Source organism: Vidua chalybeata, chromosome 2, assembly GCF_026979565.1.
Source record: "Vidua chalybeata isolate OUT-0048 chromosome 2, bVidCha1 merged haplotype, whole genome shotgun sequence".
In the NCBI taxonomy this organism is placed as follows: Eukaryota; Metazoa; Chordata; class Aves; order Passeriformes; family Viduidae; genus Vidua; species Vidua chalybeata.
Window position 1 is genome coordinate 32,789,828 of NC_071531.1, and position 21,916 is coordinate 32,811,743.

The 21,916-nt window shown below is 36.7% G+C and overlaps 1 protein-coding gene across 4 annotated transcripts in view; it reads right to left on the minus strand.

Moving 5' to 3' along the window:
* Positions 1 to 21,916, minus strand: part of HERC2 (HECT and RLD domain containing E3 ubiquitin protein ligase 2) — a 103,039-nt gene that overhangs the window by 29,310 nt on the left and 51,813 nt on the right. For all 4 annotated transcript variants that reach the window (XM_053933750.1, XM_053933745.1, XM_053933736.1 and 1 more), the window contains 27 exons: positions 21,216 to 21,398; positions 20,466 to 20,650; positions 18,663 to 18,810; positions 18,374 to 18,570; positions 17,911 to 18,141; positions 17,101 to 17,236; positions 16,445 to 16,588; positions 14,917 to 15,059; positions 14,446 to 14,713; positions 14,142 to 14,284; positions 12,671 to 12,769; positions 12,407 to 12,575; positions 12,169 to 12,294; positions 11,468 to 11,576; positions 11,200 to 11,339; positions 9,591 to 9,781; positions 8,389 to 8,494; positions 8,130 to 8,221; positions 7,402 to 7,577; positions 6,848 to 6,959; positions 5,959 to 6,040; positions 5,715 to 5,858; positions 5,043 to 5,133; positions 3,479 to 3,656; positions 2,963 to 3,044; positions 2,709 to 2,880; positions 639 to 783 (listed from right to left, as the gene is read on the minus strand). In XM_053933750.1, the coding sequence (XP_053789725.1) occupies positions 639 to 783; positions 2,709 to 2,880; positions 2,963 to 3,044; positions 3,479 to 3,656; positions 5,043 to 5,133; positions 5,715 to 5,858; positions 5,959 to 6,040; positions 6,848 to 6,959; positions 7,402 to 7,577; positions 8,130 to 8,221; positions 8,389 to 8,494; positions 9,591 to 9,781; positions 11,200 to 11,339; positions 11,468 to 11,576; positions 12,169 to 12,294; positions 12,407 to 12,575; positions 12,671 to 12,769; positions 14,142 to 14,284; positions 14,446 to 14,713; positions 14,917 to 15,059; positions 16,445 to 16,588; positions 17,101 to 17,236; positions 17,911 to 18,141; positions 18,374 to 18,570; positions 18,663 to 18,810; positions 20,466 to 20,650; positions 21,216 to 21,398 (3,992 nt within the window). The remainder of the gene's footprint in view (positions 1 to 638; positions 784 to 2,708; positions 2,881 to 2,962; positions 3,045 to 3,478; positions 3,657 to 5,042; positions 5,134 to 5,714; positions 5,859 to 5,958; positions 6,041 to 6,847; positions 6,960 to 7,401; positions 7,578 to 8,129; positions 8,222 to 8,388; positions 8,495 to 9,590; positions 9,782 to 11,199; positions 11,340 to 11,467; positions 11,577 to 12,168; positions 12,295 to 12,406; positions 12,576 to 12,670; positions 12,770 to 14,141; positions 14,285 to 14,445; positions 14,714 to 14,916; positions 15,060 to 16,444; positions 16,589 to 17,100; positions 17,237 to 17,910; positions 18,142 to 18,373; positions 18,571 to 18,662; positions 18,811 to 20,465; positions 20,651 to 21,215; positions 21,399 to 21,916) is intronic.

Sequence of the window (21,916 nt, forward strand, 5' to 3'; positions counted from 1 at the left end):
CCACATATTACTTGGCTTCACTGCTTATCTCAATTAAGCGCTTTCTTAAAAATCACTAAGGAGAATGTTTGTGATTTGTGCTAGTAATCAAGGACACTTTAGGCAATCTATTGTCATGACATTCCCCACCTCCATTAAATAATGCAGCATTATCATACATTAAAAAAAAAAAAAAAACAGTCAAAGCAGCATTTTATCAGATAATTCATAAATTATCACCAAATTATAACTGATCAGTTGATTCACAAATTACTCAATGTTCACAGTAAGTTAGAAGAATTAACTGCTTAGTAATTACACTGGAGATCTGAAACAATATTATGATAAAGCTGAAAAATCTGTCCAGAATACTATGACTGCTGCTGCATTTCCAGAGTAAGAAGCAGAAAACCGATCATGAGATAATACAAGGAAAACACTACAAAAGCTACCATGACAAAAATGTTTCAACTGCAATACTAATATTTTAAATGCTTATACTTCTTAAATTACAATCATGCTTATATTTATGCCGGACTGTTAAAAGCAAAGAAATGTAATTTTTATTTCATTTAATCAGCACTAATACTGTTATACTTTCTTTCCTAAACAGTTTATTCATTTCTGCATAGGGGAAAGGAGGGTGACACACAACATACCTGTCCACTGTCAGTCACTGCCAGGCAGTGGAGTGCTCCCACAGCCACGTGCACAATCTTTTTACCCCTCAGTCCTTCCACAACCTGTGGCTTTCGTACATGCACGTCTGTGCCATGGCCTAGCCTGAAGTAGTCACCCTTACCCCTGCAACAGACAGTAAATGTAACACTCAGAACAACTGGGCTGTTTACAAACTCCTCTTCAATGCAGGTTCCCAACTGAATATACTTCATGTATCACTGCCTGAAACACACACACACCCCCCAAACTAGCAAATGCTTCAAAACTGAATCCCAAAGGCATAAGAATGAGGACAACTGCAGTTTATTACACTGTAGCTTCTCACCTCAATACAGAAGAACACGATTATGACTATTTTTTGTATGCAAAGTAACTGGCATTACATTTATTTTCTTCTGCTGCAGAAACACTGCAGTTATAAACACTTTCAAAATTCACGTTGTTTGATAAAACTTGGGCATATTTAACTACTGAGGATAAACCTAACAACAACAACAAAACCTTTAACCTAAGTCTGCTCCCATGGAAAAAATACACAGGGAACTAAAATATTTTCAGAATTGGTTTTTTTTTTTTTCCACATTGTTGGAAGCCTCAATATAGATTCTGAGGTCTCCATAATTTAAATTCATCCAAAATTGTTATACAGAAATGGCACTTAAAAAAATAGCATACACAAAAGTAAACACCTTAAAATGCTTCCACCAAGAATGTCAGTAAAGAAAAAAACCCTGATATTTCTTCCACTATGTTTTTAGTAACCACTCACTCGGCTCTTTTGCTCACCACCAATTTTTCTGAAGAAAGGTTATATTATGCTGGAGAGAAGCATGATACAGAGTACTGTTATCTACCTAAAGTTATAACCCAGAAGTGATGATTTTTTTCTTCAATCTGTTACAAATTCAAGAAGAATAAAAGTTTAAAAGCAATTCAGCCATCCCCAGTTGAAACAGACCCAAAAATCTCCTTGTAGACCTGTAATGTCATGAAATAGCTGTAGATTTTTGACTAGATGTAGCAGTGTTGAGAAAAACTAGGGCAAGGAAGGAACAAACAAGAATTTTGACATGAGTTCTTAATTAAAAATAAAGACTGTCAAATTATCTTTCCTCTTGCTCCTTTTGTCTCTACAAAAAAAAATTAGACAGAGAGCAAGAAAGAAATACAGTTTCCAATGGCCACTCTGCAAAACAACATCTCTGTTGAAAACTTCTCTTCCCTCTAACAACAGTAGTAACTCATAAAAATGAAAGTTTTGAGGATATCTCTATGTTATTCAACAACTGCTGACAGCACAACAAAAATTATTAGTTTAAGTCTACTTAGTTTTGATATACATCAAATAGGTCACAGTCTTATTATACAAGGATGGGGTAAGACCTTGCTCTGATTACTGCCCTAAAGTTGACCTGCCATGCTGTAAGCTTTCAGATTTCACAAAAAGGTTTAAAAATTCAAAAGCAAGATTTGTGCTGAAAACAAAGCAGAAGCAAGCAGGCAGAAAGGAGAAAAATAAAACCATATCTGAGTAGCTCTCAGTGATTATCTCATACCAATTCGTGCTCCAAGGCATCATTACTGACAACTCAGTGGCCTTCTGAGCAGCAACAAGCTGTTGTTGTGCTCCCCTGCTCCCAAAGAAGTTCTTCTCATCTGCCCTGAATTTCACCTTACTTCCTTACTCTCCTGTATCCTTACTCTCTCAAGTCTCTGCTTTAGCAGAGAGCATAGTTCAAGCTATGGCTCTCAAGTTTTCTTTTTCCTCTCCACTCTTAAACATTCCTTTACATGTCTCACAGTGACCAAGAGAAGGAATGATCTTCCCTTTCTGCCTCTAATTCAATAGGAGCCAGGCATTCTAAAAGACTACAGTAAACATGAAAGCATGCTACAGTGTCAGAGTCATTGAACGGATGCAGCTCGCCTGGAAGAGCTGACAGTTTACGAGACAAAGCACACAGGTAAGGAACAAATGGAGTCAAAGAAGAATTAAATACAGCACAGAGCAACTGCTTTGTTAATACTTCCTGGCAAATGTAACATACCATGTCCACACCACTCCTGACTTGGTCAGTGCCAACGAGAACTGTGCACCACACTCAATCTGACAAACGCCTTGGCCGTTCAGTCTTTCAATGTTCTGAGGAATGTTGCATCCTTCACTTCCTCCTCGGCCCAGTTTTCCAAAATCACCATCACCCCAAGAAAACACCAAACCTAACAAACATCAAATTGCAGGTCAAACAATGATCACAGTACTCCCAGATGCTAGAAAGCTTCTGAAACAAGATACCCCTACCTTCATCTGTCAAAGCAAGAGTCTGAGCATCTCTGCTTCCACATGCAACCTGAATGACTCGGTGGCCAAGGAGCACTTTAACCTACAAAACAGGAGGAGTAAGAAAGAAGTTTTTGAAGAAATTATGTTTTAAAACCTTACAAACATGTCCAAGGTTTTATGACTCATCTCAGTCATTGTGCCCAGCCTGAGCAAAGAACTACCCAGCCATGTCCAGAATCCAACATTGCTACATGGCAACTTCCAGCTATGCATCAAAGTAGATGCAGGACATGAATGCTGAAAGCAGCACTTGCTGCTGATTTTACATCACTTCCCAAGAAAGAGACTGGATCTTTTTGGCCTTTCTGAAATACCTTTATTTTCACTAGAGGTATGGGTACCAAAACCAAATTTAGATCATTCCAAAGCAATGTCTTCATACTGCCTTCATGTTTTTTGCTACTTTAGCTTCATGTTGCTGTAATTTGTTAAACATGTTTGCATTTCATCAAAAACAAGAAACATTGATTTTACCATCTTAGGCTTCAGCTGTGTGGTATTATCTCCATGTCCTAGTCTTCCATACTCTCCAAGACCCCAGGTATACAGCTCCCCACTAGAGGTAATAGCAGCACTGTGGGAACTGCCACAGGCAATATCACGGATGCGTTTGGTTTTCAATGCTTCTATCAACCTGGGTTTATCACAGTTCCTGAAGAAAATTAACAACAAATCCATTGTGTTAATCATAAAATAGCCACACAATATACTCCAACTGTTGCAATACAAATTGTGTAATAACTAACAGTAATCTCAAGATAAAGTAATATGCAACACTCTGATTTCAAGATGTACTCTATAGCAGCACCATAAATCCAAGGTTTACACTATTTTAATGTACTTCAAAGATGATTTAAAGAATATTTTATGTATATGCTGCCAAACTGAGGTAAAAATTTCAAATTCAATCAATTAAACAGCACATAATAGAAAGTGAAAACCAATTTCCTGTCACTGCCCAAATTTGAGTGAGTTATTAGCAGTGGACACACAGTAAGATTAAGAGATGACATTCCCATCCCAACTTTGCTCTTCACAACAGAGGAATCAAAACTAGAATTTACTGTTAGACTTCTATATGAGTACTGCTAACATTAATTCTTCAAGTGGTTACAGTGTTCTCTTAATTCCAAAAGAGGATTCAACTCAAGATTTCCTAATATTGGTGCACCACAACCACTAATAAGATTCTACAAAATTATGCATGGCCTCTGGAAATACTGCTATTATGAAATGCGCAAACCTCTTCCAAATCTCACTTTCAGTAAAATTACATAAAACATGAGTCAGTTGAGCAAAAAAGGTAATACTGCTCTCATCTGGACTTCCCTTTTCATTAACCTGACCCAGCCTTATAAAAATTTATTTCCTGTAACATATTACCCATCTGATTTAATTTTGTAGGTATTATGGGCAGGTCCTCAAAATATATCAGAATGACAAAAGTATTTACCAACGCGCTTTGTTTATCAGGGTTTTTTTTCCTTTCAAAATACTGTTCTGTGGGTACATACAAAGTAAAATCTTAGAAAATTCAAATTTTTCTTAAAGCTGTCCTGTGGAAGATTAGCTAGTATTATTAAAAAGTGGAAGAAGTTTATTTCTGACTAACAAGTCTGTGAACTGAAGTCTAAAGTAAGGGCTCTAAAATGACAGCTTAAGTTATGAACTGTTACAGCTCAGGAATATAAAATTGCTATGGTTTTACTCCTCAAAGCACTTCTGAAAACCGTATCTTATAAAAGTAAACAAAAACTGTATGTCAGAAAGTATGGATTTCATCAGTGCAACTTGAAAATACTAGTCAAGACTTTATCCATCTTTCTAGTTATTGAATGCCTCCTTTCTAAATGGCTGAAGCCTGCTACAAATGCTGCACCATAAGTTGGAATATACTGTGGGAAAAAAGTCTTCTTGTAAAACATTTTTTTATTCCTACTGTATTAAAAATACTGTTGTTGTCAATGGTGTGGTCAACTGTGCTGTAACATTCAACATGAATCTTTTACTGAAATACAGAAAAATTTGGTATCCTTACATTCGACTGAAGTGACCAAGTTTTCCATCATCTCCTTCACCCCATGAAAACACCTTTCCATCAACAGTCAATGCCATAGCATGCCGGCCACCTGAATTTGTAAACATAAATTTACATTTTTGAGCTTTCAAACAGGCAGCAGGTCTTAGCAACAATTTAACATTGTTGTTCTTCTACAATACAACTGTATGAACCTTTCAGCTCCATAGACATTACTTATTTTCTTTGGAGCTTTTATGTGATTTAATTTAAAATAAAAAAATTTTGTGACAGTAGGTCTCCTGGCACATTTTAAAATGAAAAACCACCAAACCAATAATCACTCAATTTACTGTTTTCAGAGCTGCAAGAAAAAATAATGAAAAAAACAAACCCACCATTTGGAAATATTAAAAATGAAAACACTTTCTTTCAGCCAAATGGAAACACCAAAGTCATCTTCCAGCAAATAAGAAAACTTGTATGGCCTAAATTCACAGATTTTAGTAACAGAACCATTAGATTTAATCTGACATTGTATACAACAGACAGAATTCAGTAACCTGTATTTATTAAAAAACCAAAAAGAATCTGATATGCTAAGGCATCACAGCACCCAAGAAAACTGCAAAGGAACTATTTTCAGGCTTAATATGTTACATTTATGTATATAAGGACAGCAGTAGTCAGTACCTGAGTGAACAGCCACCTTCTTTACCACATAGTTGCTGAGAGCTGTAATCTGGCGGGGAATAGGCACAGTTCCACTGGATATTCCTAAACCCAGCCTCCCATTTGTGGCTTCTCCACAGGCATACACTTTACCCTCTACAGTCACTAAAATGAAAAAAAAAAAGTTTGAAACAGCATTAGTGTTTCACAATTCAGAATCTGTTTCTTCCCTTAAATAATTACATTTATTTTAAACTTACGTTACCTGCAAAAAGGCTTTTGGATCCTCCAGCTACTTGCACAACATTCAAGGCAGACAGGGTTTCAGAAAAGGAAGGGACTTTTATCTAGAGCAGGCAGGAAATAGAAACCATTACAATTCACTTCAATGTTTTACTCTAAAGAGCGCTTAAGTGATAAACCAGTTAATCTAACAGGTACTTTCAGATGCTTCACCCATGCCAATTAATATTACATCAGGCAAAGGACAAAAAACAATTTAAAAAATTTAATACTGAAACTATGATAAATATAAAACCTGGGAAAAAAAATGAAAGGCCATATAAACAAGGACTTTCTTTTAGTAAAGTTTTCTTGAGAAAACTGTAGAATACAGGAAAAGTTAACCTTTTGATTCTTCAAGGTACTCCATAGATACAATATTATACTTTCACAACATCAATTGAAGAAATGCTCTGAACATAATTTTCAGATTAGTGAATGACATTTAAAATTGATTAAGCATTTGCAATGTATCTCATCTTGTATTATATTAAAATTACATGTAAATGACTGCACACTGGGCTGAAATTCCTATTATTCCTAGATACAAGTAATACATAAGAAAGTTCACCAAAGGTTTTATTTTATGTGTGCAGACTCAACAGGAACAGAATATGTCAAGTGTTACATATTTTTTAAACAACAGTTCATTATCATCTAAAATTATTGAGTGGCTGCTAAAAATCAAGCCAGATTTCAGAGTACCAACCAAAATGCAATTTTTCTCCAATTTTCCATCCAGCAGACATCTACATGTCTTAACACTAAAAACCCACCAAAACCTAATCTTTGTAGCTGATTTTAAGTTGTGTAACTTGTCCATTTAATTTTTCACTGCTTCTCTCTTGCACTTAAGTGTGAAAACAACCTACCTTGGAACCTTTTAGCCCTCCCAATTGGTCTTTGTCATTCAGTCCCCAGACAAAAACTTTGGTTCTTATTGTAGCTGCTGATTCAAGCCCAGCTGCCTTCTTTCTAACAAGACTGAACATATTGAGAAAAGAAAACATGGTCAGTTTAGTAAACAGCATGCTGTAGCATAGGCACCTTTTTACTGTATTTACTGGTTTTTACAGCTTGGAGCAGTTTCAGGACTCAAACTGCACTACCACAGTTGGGGAAAAAAAAAAAAAAAAAAAAAAACCACCAAACCAGAATATTTTGCTGAGCAGTGGTAAATACACATGTGCCATGTATCATGTCTATATATGTACTGCAAAAGGGGATAAGTCATACAAAATGTAACACCTCACCAGTGTGATCATCTCAAAGATTGTATTTATTGACAAAGGATCTACCTTATAATTCCAATAAAGATACTGATTTCTCATTACTACCATTCAACCTAATTAATGTGTTCTTCCTCCAATCATCTCCAGAGTTACAGACACTAAGGTCCCCTGCCTTCACCACTGCAGTTACCTACCTCCCAGTGTTAGCTTTATCATCATCCTCTTCCTCATTATCAGAAGCCAGGAAAGGGACTGCAGCCAAATCTTCATCCTCAGCACGTATACGTCCCAGTATGCTGAGGCCATGTATTTTGCAATCAATGCCAGAGCTTCTGCACTGCTTGATTGCAATCTCAATATATCTGTGGTACTAAGAAGAAAAATACTCCATTTACATCTTTTGGGTACTATGTAACTTCATAAAACATAGGAAAGAATTAGAACTTTTGCTTGACTTTGTCACTTTAAGAAAATGAATCTGTCACTTTAAATGCTTGTCATTTCAGCTGTAAATAATTAATGCTTTACCATTAGCATATGGCCTCATTCATATAAGAGATTTCACTCCCAGTCTCATAGAATTCATTATGCATTTCTCCTTGCTGCTGCTAGAAAAGATCAGAACTGCTATCCAAAATTATCCCCAAAATTTAAGTTTATTGGAATGTCTTACTGGTTCACAGGTATACTGATTTACATAAAACCCCTTAAAATATCTAAGCCTATCATAGTGTTACTTTGTGATTATGGTAAAACTTTTTAGAATAATTAACTTGACTAACTTGCCAGAAATACTGCTAAGTTAAGAGGAAAAATAAAATACCAGGCTTTAATGATCACAACAATATTTTTCATTCATCTCTTGCAGCACAATATTTTTTCTGTTGCACGCAAGAGTAATTCTCACATGAACTTCACTTACTTCAGTACAATCACTGAGTAGAGGCACTGTGGTGTCTGTAGGATTTATATTGATTGTCTTTAGCTCTATAAGGTTATTTAAGGAATTACCCCCTAGAAAACAAAACACAGAATGAAAAACATTTTAGGATATGGTGTTTGTTTCACAAACAGGCACTGTGCATGTTAAACAGATTACTATGTTAACAAAAAACAGATAAATACCTGCTGTTGGGTGCAAAAAAAAAATATTTTTGACTTCTTAGAAAACATACACATACCTGAAACTACAACTAAGGAGGGCATGTAGCTGCTGTCTGCAGGGTCCACTATCATCTTTAGTCTGTGAACAAGAACATCTGGAAAAATCTCCAAGCGAATCCAGTGCTAGTGGAAACACAGAATTTCATTTTTAGTAGTATTGTTATGATTACCATATGATTAACAAGAATATATGTGTCATGTGTTTGAAGAAAGAATGGAAAACATCTCTGAATGGTACACAACAGCTGCAATATATGGCAGCTGGCCAAAGAGAAATGACCTTGTGAACTTCTTGCTTGTCCTATGTCCAATTACAAGAGAAACAGTTGTAGCAAACAATTTATTTCAGCCAAGACCAACACCACTGAGAAGACAGAAATCACAGTACCACTGGAGGTTAAGTAATGGGACATAACATAAGTATTAGGTTACAGTCTATAGAAAACCTGGGGTAAGGGTACTTGGGCATATTCTAGCATGGCCATCAACAGGCAGAGGACAGATGCCCAGCTTTACATCCTGGTGCCTAGGCTGGCCACAAAGCACTGCTGCAGGCCAATGAAACTGGTAAACCATAAATTAAGGAACAACATCTTTTATAAATTATCTGGCTGCAGGAATCAAATGTACATTAAGTAACTTTGCCAATAACACCAAACCAGAGAAGCTGTTGCCTCCCTCCAAGGCAGAGTGGCCTTTATATACCAGAGGCTGAGTGATCACCAATTGTATGAAATTTAACCAGGGCAACTGTGGCATTCTCCATTAGGGATGGGGTAATCCTGCTTATACTTACAAGATGGGACATGAGAGGCTGGAGAGCAGCCTCACAGAATGAGAGATAGGGGTTCTAGTGGATGAACAGTTGCACATGGGTCACCAGTGTGCACTCAGAGTCCAGAAAGCCAACTGCATCCTGGGCTGCATCAAAAGAACAGTGACCAGCACATCAAGGGAGGAGATTCTCCCTCTCTACTCTGCTCCTGTAAGACCCCACCTGGAGTGATGCAACCAGCTCTGGGGTCCTCAGCACCAAAAACCCTCATGGACCCGGTAGAGTGGATCAGAAGAGGGTCACAAAAGCAATCACAGAGATGGATCATCTCTCCTACACAGGCTGAAAGAGTTGGGGTTGTTCAGCCTGGAGAAGGCAAGGTTCTAGGGAGATCCTTTTAAGCATGAAGTGCACCAGAATAAATCATTTAGGGCTTAAAGTTACCTTTCCTTGTGAACCAGAAGACTGCCAGCACTGCTCACTACCATCAATAAGACGGGAAGCCTGATTCACAGAGGATGAGACATTCAAATTCTTGACTATCCTTGACCAATCATCCAGTAACATTCCCCGCTGGCTACTGTGCCGTCTCTTCAGCTGCTTTCCAGAACGCCCACTGAACACGGGAGACTGACCTGCATGGTGAAGTGACACATTTAGCATGCACCTCTCAAAGAAAATTGCTCCTTTGAAACCCATAAGCAGGGTGAAAGGAAATGTAACAAATCCAATATTTTGGGTATGTAGGCTACATTTAGGGCATAGGTGCACGTCACATCGGTATGGTGATGCTATGTAGTAATGCTTAAAGGGCGTAGCTCCTTTTTTTACAGGAATTTCAACTTTTCCAAGTTCTTGACTAGACAGCTACTTTAAAAGGTCCTTCCATTTAAAATACAGGTCAAAATTTATGATGATGTGTAATCCAAAATACAGGTCCACAGCACACCAATTTTTTACACCACTACAGCATATGAAAAACACGCAACAAAACCTCAACAAAATTCCCCTCCCAAAGCATAGAAATAGAAAAGCTGGAAGACTGGAAAATCCAAATCTTGTTCCAGAAGAAGGTGGTTTGGTGAGATGTAGATTTCCTCCCTGCAAAAACCTTACTTCCACTTCACTGATTTTGCAGCATCTAGATATCTTGATGAAAAGAATGTTTTCCTACACAGGGCAAGGGGATGGATTACAGATTCACACCATTCTAGCTGCACAGCCATATCAACTGACTTATTAAAGGAATGTTTTTTTTTGCCCATTAGACAAACCATCATGTACACATAATCCATGTTCATAATCTCTAGGGGGAACCAGGTTTGTTCATTTTCCAAAACAATTACACTGCTAATGTGTAAATACAAAGAAATTTAGTCCAGAAGTCAGCATCATCCTGCAAATACCAGGGATAAGATTAATTGTTAGACAGGTGGATGGAAAAGAAGTAAACCAAAACATCAGGTAAGTTTTGCATAACAATGCAAAGCCCAAAATTTCTGGAGCTAACATGGCTGTATCTGTTCTTGCCCTAGAGAAAAAAAGTCTGATTATGAGTCCTCTAAAAGGTTTCCCTTTCCCACTACATCCTCTGGAGCCTCCCCATCACAGAGGAAATGAGGTGACAGCCATCACACAGACAGGCAAAATAGGTGAAGAGCAACTGAGGCATAAGAAAGCATCTTAGGTATTTCCAGCTGGCCCTGGCACTATGAGGATTCTATTCATCTACATCTAGGCTGACAGAAAAAGGCAGGAGATTAGAAAATTACATGTTTTATTATTGGTGTAAGTAAAAATGCCATTCTGACATGTAGAGTTACTGTCACATAGACAGTTTTTAAACTTTTTAACACTACAAAAATGGTTTAGGGGTTAATGTTTTGTTGTAGTCCATCACATGCAATTGTAGCAATGCTATAAATGTTTTTATTGTCTAGGCAGTCAATCTGAACACTAATTTCATCATATTAAGGAGCTGAAATTTAAAACTGTTTTTTTCAAAACAAAAATGCATTTTAAATTAATCTAAGAGCCACACTGCAAAACTTACCTGGTTCATTTATTCTGCCAAAAGTATGTCGGGTGTTATGCTTCCTGGTTTTAAAACATGTTTCACAAAAGTCAAAATCATCACAGTTTCTGCATTTGAATCTAGGCCCATTGATAGGAAACATCTGACAGCCATCACACCTGATTTGACAAGAGAAGAACAAGTCTATATATATGGTACAAGTTACTTGTTAATGAGACAAGATAACAGAATCAAGACAATAAGATAAAGGATAACTCCTGTACACCAAAAGTAAATCATGACTTACGTGACTCCAGGATGAATGCTGGGGACCAATTCCATTTCTGACAACAAGCCAGTCCAATGCGACTGTTGAGGAAAGTCTACAATAACATCTTTTCCATTGGCACTAAATGCTGTGACAAAAACATGGAGAAAACACAAGGTGTGGCAAACCTCTATAAAATGAAGCCAAAAGTCCTTAGAGTAGTACTCCATTTCAATTCTTCTACTCTGATTTCTTCTTAATTTTTTTTTAGAAGCAGTTCCCAAGCAAGCATGTACTTCTAAACACAGATACAGTATGACCAAAATCTGTGCCTCTTCAAAGACAGATTACTTCAATTACATCCCTTACAGCCTGACACAAGTGCATCTCACTTTCTCCTTGCTTCCTTATGAAGCTTTCAAGCTACAATTACTTCGTAAAGGAAAATTATTTGTGGTTCATCCAAAGTGTAAATGAGAACTACAACCGGAAGCTGCACAGATGCTTAAGGACTTTTACTACGTGCAAATGAGGTGGCTCAAAAGCAGATGGACAGGCTAACAAAATGGGCTGCCCCAGAGTACACATCTATGAATTCACCACAGACTTCAAATGCATTCTATATTCTCTAACATCACACAATACTCCACAAAACAGTGTGATTTTTAAGCATGTTTAGAAGAAAGTCTGTGTGGTCTTGAGTTTCTTACCTCACCATGCCCCATGTGAATACACATTACCTTTGACGATGCCCACGCTTCGGTGAGTAACTGATCCCCATTTGTATTTGGGTGTGGTGACAGAGCTCTTCACACGCACTTTGTCACCTATCTTGATATGGGAGGCAGAACTCTGTGGTGGGAATCCTAGCAGATGCAAGAATAAATAGATAGTGAGTGGAGTTTCCCCCTCCAAAACTACATCTCCCTTAGTCTACAATTCACGTTTCAGTTAAAAAGCAGTCAGAAGTGAACTCACCTAAAAGCTCAACATGGATATATCTGACCCAGTAAGTACCACCCTTTTGTTGCCAATCACACTGCACATTCAGGTCATGCAATCCATCTCGATCCAATTTAATAACTTTGCCTACATCTCCTTCACAAACCTCCTCATAGGTTCTGCAGCACCTAACCATCATCCCCACCTAGGGAAAAAGGACAATAGAATGATATAGATCTGTAAAGGCTTTAGTACCAACAGGAAAGCAGTTTCCATGTTGCTTTTGAGCCTCATACTTACCTGAATATTCTCCCTAACATAGACAGCATAGTCATCATTGCTTAAGAAATCAGCTCGTTTCTTATAGGTCTGGCTCTCTGTTACAACAGCACCACTTGACTGGAAAAAAGTCCAAAATAAATATGAAACAATTACACAATTTGTTTTCAATTCAGATAAATAAAACTGTTGGCAAAGACTAAAGATAATTCAACAAAAATAATCCCACAGAATATCCCAGCTCTGTGCCAAAATGGGAAAAAAAACTTCAACAGGTTCAACTCACTATAAGGATAACATTTATGATCTACTTGGTTTTAAATTAAAATTTACTTTCCAAAATTACTTTTCAGGTAACATAGATGCAAATTTTCAAAATGTTTGAAAGAAGCTGCAAGTTGCTTTTATGAAACCTGATTGCCAAGGAAACTCAAAACAAAGAGGATTTGTCACTACTCTAATTAGCCTTGAAGATACAGATTCACATTTCACTTCTTAGGACATTTGTTGGGAGAGGAAAAAAAAAAAGTGGTGAATGGTGATCTCTAACCTAAAGCTTACTATCTTTTCTTTAGATAGTACAATGAGATTTAAAGTACTCCTTTAGAAATACAATCTAAAAAATTAAATACCATTTATTAAAAATTATTCCTTTCAAGATTTGATTAGCTTAATTTTTTAAGAGAACTACTGCATTCAGCTGTAAGGAGAATTTTCAGAAAAATTTGTCCTGTTGAGTATTAAATTTTTTTTTCATTAAAGGCAATATATAGCAGTTTTTCACTGCAATCCTGATAAAGATAGCAAAAGCTGTCAAGTTAATTTCCTTCAATATATAATGCATTAATTTAAAATCCCACATGTGCAAGAAAACTCAACATAAGTGCTTCAAGGATAAACAGAAATATGAAACCAATTTAATTTTATTGACAAGTCCTTTTTTGAAGCAGTTCTTGAAAGTCAACAGAAGACTAATACAAATTCATATTAAAGCTATCACACTCAATAGGCACTGTAACAGTAATTTTATCATCAGTAAGTGGAAAAAGTTTTTATAAGGAAAAGGCTAAGTTATTTAATAGACTTTTCTGCCATTTATTCAGTAGATCTTAAGTCCTTCCTTGTAGGTAATGTGTTTGTTTTTCAGACCATGGGAAAGGAGAAGGGAGAACTCCTTTACTAATATTACACTGTAACATCAACTATTTTTGTAGAAACTAAGAGCATCTATCAGGGATACTTGAAACTACCACCAGTGAAATATCTACCTGCGTTCTACCCTCCCCTGTCCTAATTCACAAAGTATTTATGGATTATTCTAGGTTGTTTTATGTCATGTCTTAGATACACAGGGCAAACATGATCCTTGTTACCGTTTTGAAAGCTTGGGACAGCAGGCTGTCCTTGTACTCTCCTCATTTTCCCAAAAATGGAAGAATTACAAAATTTGCAGCTAGCTAGCATAACTTAGGTTTACTAAGTTAATACTCACTACAGGACAAGCAGCTTCAGCTTCTTCCACTTCTTCTGCTATTTCCTCATCTGAATATTCATCGGAGATAGTATCAGCATCAGAAAGATCCGTGATTTGAACATCAGGGTGATCCAACAACCAGCCAACTAAGGCTTCCACTCCTAACACAGAACACAAACTCAAGTTTGTCTCCAAGGGATTCCCTGACATTGTTAAGATGGTATCCAAAAAAGAAGATAATTTCTCCCTCATAAGTACTGTTTTAATTAGCTTGCAACTCTTCTTCTCCTTCTAATATTACTTATTTTATTAAACAAAATACCTGGTAGTCCAGAAGCACTTCCAGAGGTTCCCGACAGAGATTTTAATGCAAATTCTATGTTTTTCCTAGGAAATCCCATTTCCATAAGTTGAACTACAATGGGGAGAGGTGGAATTGGAGACTGCTTGCGTTTCTTCACTTTTGTGGGTCGGATATGTTGCACTGTAATGGGTGTTGTAGCTTCACTAGAGCTGCAGTCTTCAAACAGTGGAGTGGAAGGATGTGTAGATTCTACAGCCAGATACTGGCACACTGCCAAAGCAGCAGCCTAGAGGAGAATAAATCAATCAGTCCAAGCAAAACAAGACTATTTAGTACATTTGTGTGTGTGAACATGCATGCCTTAAACATTATTAGCCCAAAAGGGTTCAGTGTCACTTCTTTTTTAAACCTATAGTTTAATAAGCTTCAACTGGAATGCAGATCGTATAGTTATTTCTTATGTTACTTAGCAGAAAACACAGACTCTACCTCAAGCTCCTGTTTGTCAAATATGGCTTTCACAGGTGATGGCTGGGTAGCAGCTGACAAAAGCTGCTGCAAAAGGATCATGGGAGGCTGAGGTCCTTCAGGAGACATATCTCCTATGTCAGGAGAGGCAACTGCTCCATCCTCTTAAAGAAAAACATTATTTTAACCAAAATCATATAGCATGGTCAATCAGAAGACTTATTCTAGAGATTATTGTTATTTCTCACATATTTCTTCCAGAGATACAATGCATTTAAGATTAAGCCATATGTACCACAATCTCCGTACCAAAAAAAGCAATTAATAAATTTGTAGATAAACAAAATACTTACTAAAATACACCTAAGACATGCTTAACAGAAACTATTCAGTGGACAGTGAATTTGCACCTTGAGTCTTTTGAGTCCACCTTTTTTGCAATAAGACTATTAGTAGGAGGTACATCCAGGATAAACCACTTGATATAGATAACCAAGAATTTTAGTGATCCCCAAAACCATGGTGCTTGCTTTCTGGATGTCCTTCAAAATATAATGCATTAATTATAGGAGTTATTTTCCCTATAATGAACCTCTTGGGAAGAGCTCCCCTTAGGTATTCATTGTCCCTTCAAAACAAGATACTTTTATTGAACCAATTTGCTCACAATTCTGCACCTTTCATATTTAATTTTGTATTAATGTTTCCAAAATCTTTACTGTGACTACCACACAAAAAAAGCTCTCTCTTCATTAAACAATAATAAAACAGTTAATAGTCCTCAACATATGTTGTTCTTATTAAAAAAGTGTTACTTTTTTTCCCCTTTAAAAATGATGGTAAGAGTGAAACCTGCTCCATTCCTAAAAAAACCCTGTAGATTCTATTGCCTTAAAATCTGGCAACTGACAAGAAAATCCCACAAAAATATCCACATAAGACAAACATATTATTATATTTAAAGATACTATATTTAAAAATATGCTTCACAAATATCCAAGGAATTAATACATACTCCAAAGGCATTGATAGCTATCCCAAAAGCTAACATAGTTATTGTATTTATTTTTATATGTAGAATGCAGGTAGAAGAAATAATTCAAATAATTAGAACACAACTCCTTCAACTCCTTTAATACAAGGATTAAGAAATTACATTCTATACTTGTGTCACTGGAAGCTGCAAGATATTTGAAGTAAAATCAATAGCCAATTTTAACTTTTGAAGCAGAAAAATAAAATCACTGCAAAAAGTATTAAGTATTTTAAAATTACTTACAAAGCTTACTAACTATAGAAGACCTACAAATTTTGCTAACTCCAGTATTTCGAACTTCAAACACTTGATGTTCTTAGTTTTCAAAGCTTGAGTTAAGAAGTCAAAATCTTTTTGACATAGAAGCTTAAAACATGCAGAAGTTTTAATTTTTAATCTTTACACCGCAAACCGAATTTCTACCATCCAACTGCCACAAGCAAGGGTTATAGTCACATACTCTATCTACCATCTAATCAAAGACCAGCACAGTCAGGTAGCATTCCAGAATACCTGCAGGATTTAATGCACACTCCTGAACAGCTGGCTGGGATAAGATCTGCCTTAGTGTATCCTGGTGAGAAAGCAGAGCTCGTCCAGCTTTTAGTATGTACAGCTTTAACTGCTGGCACCGCAGCAGATCCAGATCAACTTGACCTATCAGAAACATTAAGCAGCCATTAGTGCTAGAAATCTCTTGTATTAGGGAAGAAAGATTACCATTCATACAACCTCAGCCAAAACTGCTCACATGAATCAGTTTAAACAGCACACGGATCAAAAGTCTGCACACATTGTATGACTCGCGGTATTAAAAATACTGCCTTCCTACTTTTCACAACCTGGACAATCATACAGCTGATTTAGAACACAGTAAGTGTAGCTAGAGATATTACTTGGATCAGGTATTTTAAACAACTCAGTAGAGTAAGATCAGCCCCAAACTTCATTTACATTTCCCATTAAAGATATTTCACCTATAGTGCAGAGTAATTCACCATCTAGCTATATTTGTCTCTTAAGTACCTATTATCCACTGCTGAATAAGAAAACAGATATGGTTCCAGGACACCCTTTTCCTTATCTATGTTTGCTGATACTAGTATTTTTCTCATAGCATATTCATCTACTTCCAAAGAAAACAAACAGCAAAAAGCCCCCATCTGTACCTGAAAGACCTTGATTGGGAGACTTCATTCTTTGTTTTTCTATTTTACTTCCAGCCAGATTTACTAGTTGAGCCCAAATGGACAGCATAGGTTCAGTGAAAGGCAAGTTGTTCACGTTAAAAGCCACTACTGGAAGCTAGACAGTGGGAGAAGAACCAGACAAAAAAATTAACAAAAAAAAACAGGTAAGCATTTTCCTAAAATCTCAGAGTCATTAAAAAGTTTCAATGGTTATTAACTGCAGAAGAGGAAAAGTAGCATTTGTCTTATTGCTCTTGACCAGGAACAACTAGAGAGGATTTCTATTCCCTACACAGCTCCTAAGCCTGTATTTCTACCACACAACTGCAGTTCTTCTTGGTGAAAAAGTAGAACAGAGTCAGAACAAGAAAGAACTCCAGACTCTGAAGCGAACCAAGCACTTGGCCTGTGCTTTCACTAAAGTCATATCAACCAAATCAAAACTCAATTGCAAATACCCAAGACTTTCTAAGATTAATTAGGAAATCAAGTTAAATAGAAAGCTCCTCTTATCTAAGAGCTATAAAACACATTACAATAACTTGGGAATTTACCTCAAATCAAACAGCTCCAGCTTAAACCCCCCTTCCTTTCACCTTCCCAGCAAACGAGGATGGGATTTAAAGGTCCTGCAGAGGTTGCTCCTCCAGGACCATCTTAGATGTGCATTCAGAGCATCACATGTGTTGAATGTCAGTGTATTTAGCCAATGAAGAACTAATGTTTTCTTTGGTCCACATTGGAGTTTTACACCTTCCCACTGTTAAAACCTTCATTAAACAAACTTACTGGTTTCAGTTGATTCAGAGGGCACACTCTGCACGTTCGCATGTCGTAGAACTGCACAGTGATTTTCCCTTTCGGGGTGATGCGTGTCACTGTCCCTTCTCCAAATTCATCATGAACTACTTGTCCACCCAGTCTCAAGCGACTATCTATGCCACCAATCACAGCCAAGACTGCCATCAGAGCTCCCACCTCTGGATTCTCAGTGTCAGGGAAGTAGTCATCCAACACAGCCTAACAAAGAACAATAACATTTAACTGTAGGGAGAAAACATACCCTTCTATCTGTTTTAAAATACAAAGTTAATCACATATATTTCAACTTAAAAATTACAACACAAATATATATAAAAGTAGAAAAATGGTTTCAATATTAAGCTTAATATTGTTTACAAAGATTTAGTATTTATAATTTCAAAATAAATATTGCTATAAAAATGAGCTTATTTTAAAACGTGGAAACTACCCCTTCTGACTGTTTTCCTGCAAAGATGTGGGTGATGGAGGTTAGCTGAGAGTTGATGTACTTGTTTATGAGTCCATTCCACTGGCTGAGCGAATGCAGCGTCCTCAGCAGTGCCACTATCTCTTCAGCTAAAGTACTACTATGAGTGGCAGTTAGAGATGCTTGGGGCCTGGCCTTTCTCCTCCTCAGAGTAGATTCTGGGAAGATAAAGCAGTGGCAGAACAGTTATGAGTTTAATGCACACATTTCTCATATAGAAAAACAAGCCATTGAGGGAAAATTCCTCTACCTCTGAGTAGTGGGATATCTGAAGAACAAGTACTAAGCAGGCTCCCTAAAAATCCAAACAGTTTTTCCACAAGAAATTTCATGTCTCTTGATCTTTCATTTTTATCCCAGGATGGAAGTACTGCTTTCAATAAATGTACAGCAAGGATCTAAAAAGAGAACAAAATTACTGTTATTCTAGTCTACATCACCAAATACTAAAGATGCTCTCAAACATATTAAGTACAGAAGAATGATGTTTTAAAGTTTGCTTTCCTTTGTAGTTGTTTTTACAATGTTGATTTCTTTCCAGCTGTGGAAATTCCAGAGTAACTGATCTTGAGTTTGCTAAGGGATATTTTAAAAGACATGGATACAGTTCAGAGTCGGTAACAATTTTACTGGTACATTGTATTACTGAACCAATATCTTAGGACATGAGACAGGCACACTGAGAAACAAAAACAAATAGGAAAAATAGGAAGACAGAAGGGGAAGGTTTGTTCAGACTGCAGACTCAGAAATTAGTACTAAGATGTATTTCAGAATGAAAGTTTCCAAGTGTTCTGCAAAGAAGCTATAATAGTTAAAATTCATGAGATATAAAGCTGAATGGTGGAAGGCAGGCAACAGCAGCCACAGTGACATTCAAGAGTAGCCACTGTGAAACCGGGGCCTCCAACAGTACAGGAGGAACAGTCTGGCAACTCTGAACCCAGACACTCAGTGCAGGACTGACAAGGAACAGGGGAAGGTGCAGCACTGCAGTATCAAAGAGCAGAGGGGGTTGCATTTTTTGAGTAGGAGCACTTCAGGTTTTGAGCTTCCTCATCTTCTACCCAGAAGACCAATACAAGTGTCTAATGCAAAGATAATTCTCCTCTTGCAAACTTCTGTCAATAACATGTCTTTATAGAACTTCAAGGTCTCATCTTTTCATTGTTCTTAAGTTGGTACATGAGGTACGGTCATTTCTCTTGAGTATTCCCTGAACAGCACAGATGACTCTACTGCACTAAGTCCTGGAGGATAATAGAAGTCTCACCATACTAAAAATACTGACAAGACTTTACTGGAAGATCACACAAAAATGAACAGGCCTTTATGATACGAGGCTTTAGTTAACAAATGCTGGTGGCTTAGCAAGTAAAAGAATAAGATGATCTTTTGATCCCCAAGCTTTAAAATTTGGCAGAGTTATTCCATAATAGATTTTCTTTTCGATCTCATGTAGAAAGCACTAACAAAATGATAAGGAACAGCAAAAGAGGAAAAAAAAAAAAAAGAGAGAAAAAATTAAAAGAAAAGAAGAAGTGAGAAAAGGGGAAAGATGATAAGGGGAATACAATACCAAAATAAGATGCAAAGATGTAGCTTCTTAAGAGAGACTTTAATTTAAATAATATTAACAGTTTCCAATGGAAATAGCGACAGTAGACAATACATAATTTGGTAATTTTAAATGAAATGTAACTTGCTATTCTTTCATTTATTCAACTTATAGGAAATATTACATGGGAGTTTCTGAAACACAATTCTGGAACACTATTTTCACCTTTCTTTCAATAGAACAAAGGAATCCATAGTATCCTGAAGGCTCAAAATTCAAGAGGTGTAAATTAAAAACAGTAATTCCTAAATATAAATAAAATGTTATCTTTGTCCTAACTAACCAAAAACTGATTTATGTACATCTCACAGCTCTTTTGTAAAATACACCTTTTTATTTTAGGACAACTAAAAAGTTGTCCTAAACAACTTTTAGGACAACTAAAGTCTACTAATTTTATTGCCTGTTGAAGTAATTTGGAAATACACACATTACCTGTCTCTGTAGTGAAGCAGCAGTGAAAGATTCATGCCCCTCAACAATTTTCATTAGCAAAGTTATCCACTGAGAGGTACTAAGAGTGCTGCACATCTGAGGCATGAGTGCTATGCTTCGAATGAATCCCAGCGTGCACCAACTCCTATGCTGTTCTTTATAAACTAATTTATTTGGCAAGGAAGCTAAAAACAAAAAGATATATACATGTAACAGTTGACTTTTTCACCAGCTATGTAGTTCTCTATATGCTACATGGGGCTTTTATGGACAAATCAGAACACCAAGCTATTTCACTGTCTTTACATGAACTATTAAGTTCAGTTTTAGAGCCTGTAATTAATTTTATGAAATATGCCTTTATAAAAATTCTCATCATTACACTGCATCCTCATTTCAAAGTAGTTAACAGCATTACTACTGAAATTACAAGTAAGCTACAAAAAGGAGCATGACACACGCAGTCATACTGCTGTTGCCAAACACAAGAAGGTTGCTAATAAATTAATTGTCTAAGTCAACAATTCAGATCTCATGCATTTCTTCTGCTTTTGCTGTTTATATTCTAAGAATACAAAGGATCATTTACATTACCTTTAAAAATTAAGATTTTAAAAGCTCTGAAAATGCCTTTTCCAGCCATTGGCCTTAAAAGGATTAAAAACTAATAAGAGAAGATTTACAAACTTACAAGACAACAAAGCACAAAACAAGCACACAGCTCAGCCAGAGTGCTGCTATGTAATATACCTGATTTATCTGTTGTTCCACTCTCCACAAGCATACGGAGTAACCCACACAAAGTCCGAGTAGCATCACTTTGCATGACTTCAGCATGGACGCCAGCAGAGAGACACAGTGTCTGCAACAGGTTCACAGTACTTGTCAGCATCATGGAAGTAGGGTGGAGATTCTTTTCAACTTGTTCTCCTTCTGAAGGGAGACACAAAAGGCAAAGGAATACGTTAATACTGAGTTACTTTATTTCACAAAGGTTCTCAAACAAACATTTTGTGAATGATTTATCAAATATTTTCTCTGAGATGACAGGACATGAAAGAGATTCCTTATTGCCAGCTCCTAAGTAGTGCAAAATATAAACCAGGTATTTTGCACATATATTTAAGGTTTTTTTTCTAGCAGTACCCAGCTGAAAGGAATTCCAAAGTATTGACAAGAATAGGGAAACACTCTGACTAAATGTATAATCAGACCATATATAAAACCCACTTCAGAATGCTATTAACATATGTTAAAATGTATACCTTCAGGTATCTATAACTATTTCAACTGAATAATATAATTTCCTCTGACCCATGAATATGCAACAATGGGACACCATCTTGTCTATCTTCCTTTCTCACAGTAAAGTTACATTAAGGAAGATTCTGGTCAGAAGTGTGCACCCATTAAACGAATCTTCTCTGATGAAGCACTTGCTCCTGTGACAA